Below are 10,467 nucleotides of genomic sequence, written 5' to 3' on the forward strand. Positions count from 1 at the left end.
GGAAGAGTTCAATGCCACTTGCAGTCTGAGGCAGAGAAAAAAATGTGGAGCTGCCCTTCCCATGCAAAAATAGCTCCTCCCATGCTCCCTGTGGGGGCTGGGAGCCTGGGACCAACATGCTTGTGTTCTGCTACAGACAAATACATCCTTAAGCCTAAAAATATGTGCAGCCGGGTCACGTATTGGGCAGGTCAGTGCCCAGCCGGGCAGGAGGTTGAAGAGCCGCAGCAGAAACGCTCACGCTGGCGCGGGGCTGGGGGGACCTGCGAGGACAGGATGGGATGGTCCCCGTCAGGATGGTTCTCACTGGGCTGCTGTGGGGGTGCTGGGATGCTGTGTGCTGCAGGGAGGGGGGTTGCTTCTCCCGCACCTCCCTGCAGCAAGGCCAGCATCCCTCTTTTCTCCCCTACGGATGCGGGAGGCACAGCCTGCGGGGTGTCCTGGGAGTCGCGGGGGGGCTGAGCAGTGCCATTGGCGACACCCGGCCGACCCTGCTGGCTGTGGGACCTCGTGGGCAAGGAAGAGCTTTCAGGGGGTGGGGGGGTGGTTCCCAGCAGACCCCTTTCCCATCGGACAGAGGTGATCCGATGGTAACTGCGGGCACGGACAGCACTGCTCAGCTCCCCGGTTTGTTCTGTCAGGCTGGCTGCCTGGTGGCACCCGCGGCCCCTCCCGATGCCATGTCAGTGCCGATTTACTGCACGTTCGGGGCAAGCGGGAGCTCCTGATGAGGTGGTCGTGTAAAGAGACCCCCCTGGAGCAGGGCAGGCTCCCCTGTCCTCTGCCTGTGGGGGCTTCGCCTTTCCAACAGCCCTCGCCCAGTGGGGTGCCAGAGATGCTCCCTGCGCCCCTCCGAACGGCGCTGGGGTGCTTCGGGACGGCTGATGGGGGTGGTGAGGATGTGGATGCACCTTTCCTTTTGCTCCACATTCTGAGGATAAGATCTCAGTTAAACTTCACGAGGGTTCAGGCCCAGCCTTCCCCGTGGGGAGCAGCTTTATCTGGCATCTGAGCGGGCAGGGAGGGGTCTGCTGCTTCTGCACCGCAAACCTGAAATGTGCAGTGTTGCGTAAAGGTAATTGCGTTCGTTCAGCCCTTGGACGTGTTCCCCAAAGCCGGAGCATGCTCTGGGAATCTGCTGCCACTCCTAGTCCTCGTTGTGCGCCATAGAGGGGATGACAGGCAGGTTGTGGCAATGCCAACCGCCCTTGTGACACGGCAGGAGTGCCAGGAAAGGACTTCTGCCTCCCATTTGTCTCCCTTGTCAGCTGCCGCAGGCATGATTTCCAGCACGGCTGTGAGAAGGCTCTGCAGCCCCAGCCCTCCCACCCCGACACTCGGTGATGCCAGCAGGGACGTCTGCAAGGAGCTGCCAGAGCTGCCTCCCAGCAGCCGGTGAGGTTTGCGTCGGAGCGAGCTCCTCCAAACCTGGGAATCGGGGCACGGGATGCGAGTAAGACAGAAGCACCCTGTGCCTGCCTGAGCTGGGATTCTCCCGCAGGTAAATCCAGCAGAACAGCCTCCTCCGGAGCGACAGGTTTTCAGTAATAGGAGCTGGAGAGGGGCCCAGAAACGCCACCTCAGCCCGTGCAACTGCCATTCCCTTCGTGCTGATCGTGTCCCTCCCCAGGTGTGCCAGCTGCGCTCTCCAGTAATGTACTCATTTTTGTACGTGCATCGTAAGAATTGGGAGCAGCGGTTAATTGTCCAACCTGATTAGCTGTTGTTTCTGTCATGCGCTTCCCAACGATTGCTCCATGTCAGGGACCAGTTTCCTCCTTCCCTACGCTTCGGGGGTTTGTGGTGATGTTGCACAAGCAAGAGAAATGGCACGGCCCAGCCACAAGAGAAGCTCGTGGAAGTCCCGGGGCCGGTGGCTGTGCCGTTCCGCGTCCCTCGGAGGGCTGGACCAGGGGCAGTGGCAGCAGTGCTGGCAGTCCCCTCTGCTGCTCGCTGTCTCCTGCGGCTCTGCTGGGATGCCCGTCCACCCGTGCTTTGCCCGCTTTGGCAGGCGGCGCTTTGTGCTGTTGCCAGACGGCTCTGACCTTGCTGCCCCCTCGAGTTGGGCCCCCCCAGGCTCTGTCATACCCCAGCTTCTGAAGAGCGGGTTGTGGCCTTCACTGGGGCCTTCCCTGGAAGGCCAGCGGGATCTCCTCTGTGGCAGAGCCACATCAGGGGGCTGTGGGAAGACGCAGGGATGCGCTGGTAGAAGCTCTGCCTTCGGGCTGTGACGGAGACGGCCCCTCGCTGGGGCAGAGCCAGGGGGTGCCGAGCGGCACCGGCACCCTGGCACTGGCAGGGGAGCAGTGCGTGTCCGTCAGCCTGGCATCTCGCACGCGGACAGCCAGGTCTTCGCTGCGGGGTGGAACCTGCTCTGTTTGGCTGTTTCCCAGGTCTGCTTCGCTCTCAGTGCCGCTCACTTTAATGTCACTAAGTGCTGCTTCTTCCGTAATTGTGACCCCGGAGTTGGTGGGTCTGGGCTTCGGACCGTGGGAGTGCCAGAGCCTGTTGTTACGGTGTCTGAGTCCGTCACCAGCGCTTTAATTCCCGTCTCTGCCACTTGTCAGTCCTCTGAGCTGGACTCACTGATTTAGTGTCAATGTGCTTTTTGTATCGGTGGGATCTGCATTATCCACCCCTTCCAGACAATAACCAGCCAGGCAGGGTCAGCATCCTGAACCCGCCCCCGCGCCCCGGCCGAGCAGGGACCCGCGGGGTGCTCGGGAATATTGCTGCAGCTCATCAGTCTTCGCGCAAAAGCATCCTCTTGTGTTTGGGAGGAGAGAGGGTCTGATTTCACACCGGCAGGAGGAAGTTGGTCTCTGACCCTGTTGTCCCCTGACGTGCAGCTCTTGCAGTCCGGGAGGTGGCGAATCTCCCGGGCTTAAAGCCCATCAGCTGTAAGGATACAGGGGTCGAGGAGGGCATTTGCACATCCAGGCACAGAGCTCCTCGCGCATGGCCTTCTGCCTGCGCAGGGGCAGCTGGAGTGCCCAGGGCAGGGAGCTGTGCCTGCCGCTTGCCAGGCGGTAGCGAGCGATGCTCTCCAGAGCCCCGTGCTGTGGCTCCAGCCGGGCACCTCGCGGGAGGGGTCTCGGGGATCCTGCAAGCAGCGTGGAGCCAAACCCCCGGGAGACTGTGTGGGGTAGGTCCTGGCAGTGCCCGTCTGTGCCAGGCCAGAGCCAGCTGGGCTGCGGGAGCCCTTGCAGAGCAGGTCACGGCGCTGCACGCGCGTTTGCTTCCCCGGTTTGTGATGGAGGGGGATGCCCGTGTGAGGAGGCTTATTATCTCTCAGAGCAGCTAAGAAGGAACAAATGAAGACGAACGCTGTGTTGGTGTAGAGGAAACGGCACATTTCAGCCCCTTGCCCGAGAGCAGCACCTCTGCGTCCCGGTGCCAGGCGTGTCGAGGGGCTGCCAGCTCATAAGAGCGAGCTGCTCATGGCTGTATCCGCTCCTGGACTTCAGATGACCACCGCCTGGATTTTCTTCTTAAGCTGGTTTTTGGCTGGCTCCAGTGTTCTCTTTGATCTCCAACCGATGTGCATGGGTCCTGCTTCTCGCAAACCTGGGTGCCAGGAGGGGGAACGACTCCCGCGGTAAGGGGAGGCTGGGTCTGCAGACACACAGGCCGTGGGTGCGTGTGGAAGTGTCGGACTGTGGGTCTCTGGGGTGTCTCGCTGGAATATCTGAGAAGTGTCAAGAGCTTCCATACAGCTGAAGTCTTGGAGTTGAGGGAAATGAGACTTTTGTGGTTTGGGGTTTTTTTAACAGTTCTACTCAATGAAAAAGTAATAGATGCAAAAACTGGACGAATAATCCCCAAACAGAATTTCCTGGTTCAGTAGAGACATCTCCAGAGCAAGCTGGAGATCACCTGGGCTTGGAGCTCGGCAGCGTTCCTGCCCTGGGCAGCACTGACCATCGTCTCCATCAGTCCCTGGGGTGGGCAGAGGCTTCTGCGGCGGGGGGTGAGCTACCAGTGAAGGTGCCGGCGGCTGCTCCCGCACTGGAGTCTGAGCAGGAGGGTAATGAATACGGGGGTAACTTTAATTGCATTAAGAAAATGAGGTTCTTGACCTCGTGTGTCCCTTCTCTTAGCTCCTCCTGGCAGCACAGGGGTCCTTCTGTGGGGTGGGAGCACGATCCTGGCCCCAGGGTGGGGAGGGTGGAGGTTCTGGGAGGTTCTGCGGGGTAAGCGTGCCGCACTGCACCGGTGCGGGCTCGCGGCGCGGAGCTGGCTGGCTGCGGAGGGCAGCAGCAGGTTGCTATGAGACAGTTTGCTGTGGCGATGCCTGTGCTGAACGGAGCCAAACCCACTCCTACAGAAGGAGCATTCCTGGGCTGGGAGAGGGCAGGTTTAGCTGCGGCGTTTGTGTAAAGCGGAGGAGCCGCAGGGAGAGGATGCGTGGGAACGCGGCGTGTGCTGGGGGCCCGTCTGGAGGCGGATACCCTGCGCAGGGGGAGAGGACAAGGCTCCGTGAGGGACCCAGCAAATCCAAGCACGCACATCAGTGCTGGATCTCCCGTCCCATCCGGTAATCCTGCACCAGGCACGAGACTGAAGACTCAGGGCAAAGGGGAGCTCAGCCCTGCTGGGCTTGGCGCCGCCTTCGGAAGCGGCCCCTTCCTCAGCGGGACTGGGTCACCTTCCTGTGCTGCGGGAGCGAGGGTTCCCAGCTCGCCAGCCCTGAACTGAGGCCGCTTCAGCCTGGAGCGAGGTCAGGAACGGCTCATTGTGCCTTCCCATGCACCAGCCTGCAGTCCCAGGCTGGCCCAGGCTCCACAGGGACTGGCTCCTTTCCATGCAGGAAACATGACTTTCCCTCTGGGAGGAGGGCTGGGGTCCGCAGGGATCAGGGTCTGTTTCTTCTGTGCTGGATCCCAGCTGCTTCCCCCAGTGACTTTGCAGGGACACAGACCCGGGCTGCGGCTCCCCTCGCTGACGGAGCAGGGCTGGCAGGTGGGCCTGGAGATGCCCCGGATCCAAATGGGCACTGAATCCGTGTGCCTGCCCCAGGCTCCACGGGTGCAAGAGCGGTGGGGGCTGCGCTGGTGGGAGCGTGCCCTGAGCTCCCTGCTGGGCTGGCATCCTGCTGTGGGCTGGTGCCCAGAGGAGATGGTGGCCGGTCTCTAGGGCTGGGCAGGGTTTGGGAAGACGATGGCCCGAGCCCTCAGCCGGTCCGTGTGGGCTGTGGACAGAGGAACGTGCTCACGGCCGGCTCTGCTCTCCTGGCTGGGCCTTAGGGAGGGGGTTGGAGTGCTGGAGGGGCTGTGCACCCTCTGCTGCACATCAGTTGAGCCCCCGGCAGACAGAGCCAGGGTTGGGGCTCCTGTGGAGAATCAGCCTATTCTTCTCTCTCGCACTTATCCCAGGCGGATTCCCATCCTCCCGGAAACATAAGCCCCCATCATCCATAATTCATCAGGTGCTGAACTTCATCAAGGAGCCACCTGACACCCGGGTGGGTGCTGCTCACCCCTCCGGGGTGGGAAAGTGCCGGGTCCGGCATCCCGAGGGGCCACAGCAGGAAGCGCGTCCGGTTTCCTCGGCCTGGGGTGGGGGATCCTTCTTCGGGAGGAGGCAGATCCAACAAGGACTCTGGTGTCTCTGCTTCCCCTTTTCATAAATAAACATCTGCTTCTCATCCCTGCAGGAAGTTTAAGCCATTGTAAAGCCAAAAATAAAACCGAAACAGCGTTCCTAAGGAGCGATGAGCTGATTGCGCCGTTACTGTTAACTGAGGCATCGGCAGTCGCGCTTCCACTAAAACCGTCATGGGACAATGCCTTTAATGCTGAGATTTGCACCGAAAGTGCCTGTGGCAGGAGCTGTGCAGGATTCAGGCCAGGCTCTCTGCCTGCTCATGGAGAAATCCAGCAGGATACAGCATCATCCCCTCCAATTTACAGCTTGTTCACCAAATCCCATCACATCTTTTATGTACCAGAAAGAATTTGTCTGAATTTCTCCAGTACAAATCCAGAGCAAAAGGCAATTCTTCTCTTGCCTGTCATAAATTCTCACACTCTGTGTGAGCAAGCTCTCCGGTACAAAGATAGTGAGAGAGGATGGAAAATAGCGGCAGGTTTGGGCGTTCGCAGCTCCTGCCCCGTTAGTGATGCAGCGGCTGCCGGACAAGCAGTGGGATGCGTGTGCTGCTCCACAGCCCTTCCCGGCTGCCGTGTCCGCAGTGAGCCGGCATGCCCCGGCAGCACAGCTCCACGGCCTCCTACCTGCCAGGCGCTTGCTGGGGAGGGATGCAAAGCTTGCATCTATGGCCACTCTGCAGAGGGGTAAACGTAAGAGCACAGGGCCAAAACTTCTGACTTCGCTGCCTAAACAAAGGGACCAAATCCTCTGCAAACCAAGCTCTGCTGACCCTAACGGTGTCTGGTTGCTGGTGCAAAGCCTGGGGCATCATCCCCTATCCCCTGCACCATGGGGGCATGGCTCCAGCTCTCACTGGAGTGAGGGATCTCTGCCTGGCAGTGAGGGTTGGGGCCACACCTCCCCGTTCGGTACCGAGCAGTTGGCGGGCTGAGGCTTTGCTCACCCCTCTCCTCCCGCTCCTCTGCAGGTTCAGCGTACTATGATAACGTCCGTCCCTTGGCCTACCCGGACTCAGACGCTGTGCTCATCTGCTTTGACATCAGCCGCCCGGAGACCCTGGACAGTGTCCTCAAGAAGGTGAGTGCCGGGCGTCTGGCTGTGAGGTGGTGCTGCGCCCTCTGGGGTCCCCGCGCCCTGGGGCTCTCAGCAGGGCTGAAAGCTCCAGCCTTGGCTGGAGTTCGTGTGCTCGGATGAGGGTGCTCCGATGAGGATGCTCCGATGAGGACAGCCCCCCCAGGACGGTTGGCTGCTGCATCCCCGCGCAGTCTGCGCAGAAAGCAAGGTACCTCCATCTGACAGGAGCCCAGTGAATGGTGCAGCTCGCGGAAGCTTGCAGCGCGTGTACGTGCAGACACACGATGTGGGGACAGAGAAACGTGGGGCGTTTGTTCTGTTTCTCGTGAAGACCTTGTTGTGTTGTGCATCGCTCGTAGCGTAACCCCCGTGACCTGCTTGCAGCAGTCGGGAAGTGGCTCCGGGTGCCCGTTCCCCTGCAAGCCGAGGGCTCAGATCTGTGGCTGTCCCCTCAGCTCGGCATCTGCACAGTAAGAAAGACGGCAATCAGTTCCCTAAAGCCTGGCAACAAGAACAATGAGCTGTGGCACTGAATTTCAAGCCTGTGAATGAATAAGATGAGCTGGCACAGTGCCACGGGACTGGGTAGCAAGGGCCCTGAACGCTGCTGGCCCCGGCAGAACTCGCTGGCCGTGCTCTGCGTTAGCACCTTCCACAAAGCAGGTATCGCCCACTGGCAGGTCCGGCTCCAGAGACCCCCACGGGGCTGGGGGTCTGGAGCATCGCTGGCTGCCCTGCCACGCTCTGGGGGAGTAGGTGGCACCCGGGGAGAGGTTCCCGTGCATGGCCAGCACGAAGTCCAGCAGCTCAGGGTGCTGCTCAGGGGAGAGGGCAAACGGCCTCCTGGCCACTCTCATCCTTTGGTACCTTGCCTCCTCCCATGGAATCCAGGGAGCTGTGGTCTCGGTGAGCACTCAGGCCGTGCGGCAGAGCTGCAGGGAGGTCGGTGTGGGCTGCAGCCTGTGCTGGAGGCTGTCCTGGCTGGCATGGGGACACCGGGGTGCGACAGGCGGGGCACAACAGCGATGGCTGTAGCTCTTGTCCCCAGGCTGCCGGGCTGGACTGGCCAAGCCTGAACAAGTCACGTTGTACCGGCCGCCCTCTTGGCCTCTCCACATTTTGCCAAATGTTGTGGTGAAGCAAGTGCCTCTTACTCAGCTGCTGGGAGGGCTGAGAAGTGGGTCTGTGCCTCAGAAGGGTCTTGGAGAGGGGACAAAGACCCTTCAGAGAGCGTGGTCAATGGCTCAGTGTTGGCTTGGAAGGCTGGTCCCGGGTACCGAGCGTGCTGGGTGGAGGGAGGCGTTTCATGTGGATGAAAGAATTCACTACTCAGCTGGGGAGTCAGCAGAATAATAATGCAAGCAAATCACTTACACCTTAATGAGATGCAAACCCATCAATAATTAGCTGGGGCTGGGATTTATTTATGTCTCTCTGCACACTCTTCGTGTGAGCCTGCGCTCTCAGGGAAGGGTCTTCCCTGTGCAGCCTCACGGATGCTTTGAGTGCTGTTAGGCAATGTCTTTTTGATACGGTGACTTAAAATAAACCCTAAATCACAGGGGATTTCTTCAGTGCCTCCGAGTAGATGCCTGGTTTCCTTTGGTGCAGGCTGGCAGCTTGTGGAGGTGAGGAAAATTCCTAAGACACCATGAAGTGGAAATGGGTTTTAGCTTTTGATACCAGGTGAATAAGGAAAATAACACTCCCGATTCAAGCCTCAGGCGAAAATGCTAATTCAGCAGGGGAAATCTTTATTATTGCTGCCCCTCTGATGCCTGGGCGGCTCTGTGGTGTGTACAGCGGGAGGGAAGGAGCTGTCTGAGAACACAAACAGCTCTTCATTGCATACAGAGCAGGCTTCCGTGGGGTGACGCCTTCGTTCCGGCAAGCCCTGACAGCACAGCACATCTCGGGCTCCCTAAGGTGTCCGTCACGTGGGAGGAGGGTCGCGCCTTTCTCCACAGGCCGGGAACACCCACGTCGTTACAGACAGCCATGACCTCTTCCTGGCAAGAACAGAGCCTGTGGCGCAGTTCCCTGGGGGATTTTCATCCTTCGGGTACGTTAGGGTGCTTGAACACCAGCTCCAACAGAGCAGCGTTGTCCTGCTCTTGCGGACGTGTTATCCCTCGGCGCTGTACGGCTCTGACACCGGGAATCTCCCAGAAGCTGTGCAGCCCGGAACGCTGCCGTGTGCTGGGGATGTGTGTGAGTCCTGGGATGTCTGCGAGTCCTGGTGGACAAGTGTCCCTGTCAGGGGTTCATGGTGGACACTGAGCTGAACGCCTGGTGGAAAACAACATTTTTTCCGTATTTTGCGGTCAGTCTGATGCTGGTTGGATGAAACGTGGGTCATTCTTGGTAATTCCTTTCCAAGAATTTATGGCCAGGGGGTTGTGGGCTTGGTGTTCTCTCCCCTTCTGATTGCCTGGGCTTTATGCTTAACCACCAGTTAGCGCAGCAGGAAATGGCTAATTCCAAGTGTCATCTTTAGTGGGGATAATCTCCATTTGTCATCTGCCTCCTGCTTCAGCAACACTAGGTAAGTACCAGGGTGCTGGCACGCTGATGGGCCCGTACAGGCCTTCCCTGGGGGGTCTCAGCTGATGGTTTTATTGGACATGCATTTTTGGAGTTCTGGGAGGGACCCTTAGCGCAAAGGCAGTGAGTGTTTGCCCTGGCATTCTCCTTCCATTGCTTCAATTCCTTATTTCCCTGGCTGTAGCTTCACTCCAAATGTCTTCATGTCTTTAACACGCGGCTCTCAATAATAAACAAGCAACGAGTGTGCTGAGCTAAGGGTTCCCCGCTGGCTGAGGCTCAAAAGGTCCAGCGAGGTTGGCTTTTGGAGTCCAGATCCGTGCACCAGGCAGTGTGGTCAGTATTTATCCATGGAGGCGTTCGGCTGGATGGGAACTGATGACCTGTGTCCTGGCCTGTCCTTCCCCCCAAGGCTGGGGGCTCTTGGCCTGCTTGGAAGGGGGCTGGGAGCGACGAGCCCTGCAATTCCCTTTGTTGTTCCAACCCTGGCCCTTTCACAGGCTTCCTGCTGCCGAAACAAACTTGGCGTGGAGGTGCCGCTGGGCTTTGGGGGTCTCGTACACCAGCAGCCCCCGAGCACCTTCTCCCTCTTGTCTCCGCAGTGGCAGGGGGAGACGCAGGAGTTCTGCCCCAACGCAAAGATCGTGCTGGTGGGCTGCAAGCTGGACATGCGCACGGACCTGAACACGCTGCGGGAGCTCTCCAAGCAGCGCCTCATCCCGGTGACGCACGAGCAGGTCTGTCCAGCAGCCGTCCCGCGGGGGGGGACGTGGGGACTCCTCTGCAGGACCCCGTGGTACCAGGAGGCTCAGCAGCAGGTGACGCCTGTGCCACCTCTTGGTCTGACCTTGGCTCGTGGGCTGCTCACGCCTACAGCCCCCCCAGCTCCGCTGAACGGCCCCAGCCGGAAGGTCTTCCTTGGAGGTGGTGGTGATGCCACATTTGACGAGTTGGACGGGCTGAAGGGGAGTGTGTGCTTCAGCATCTCCTCGTTCAGCGCAGCTCTTTCTGCTCTGAGAGACTCTCCTGTTCGGGCTCTGTGTTGAGGCAACACTGCTGGGGGGGGTGAGCCACATCTGGGGGGGTCTAAGGGGCTGCTGTGGCCACCGCTGGACCCAGCACTGTCTGCAGCCTGGCCTGGAGACCCAGGCTCTGCGGTACCGTGCGGTGGTGGCTGCGCTCTGTGCCTGGCTCCGTGCTGTGCAGAGCAGGTCCCGGGTGACCGTCCTGGGTGGG

At 59.8% G+C, this 10,467-nt stretch overlaps 1 protein-coding gene across 1 annotated transcript; it reads left to right on the forward strand.

Annotated features, from left to right (window-relative positions):
• Positions 1-6,532: 6,532 nt before the first annotated feature.
• LOC104512138 (rho-related GTP-binding protein RhoN-like) lies at positions 6,533-9,968 on the forward strand (the record flags this gene model as incomplete). The annotated part of the gene is made up of 2 exons (XM_010155003.1): positions 6,533-6,690; positions 9,834-9,968. Coding segments are annotated over 2 exons (293 nt in total), but the record flags the coding sequence as incomplete, so codon positions are not given.
• Between the last annotated feature and the right edge of the window lie 499 nt (positions 9,969-10,467).

This window comes from Eurypyga helias, unplaced genomic scaffold (genome assembly GCF_000690775.1).
Source record: "Eurypyga helias isolate BGI_N326 unplaced genomic scaffold, ASM69077v1 scaffold31807, whole genome shotgun sequence".
NCBI classification, from domain to species: Eukaryota; Metazoa; Chordata; class Aves; order Eurypygiformes; family Eurypygidae; genus Eurypyga; species Eurypyga helias.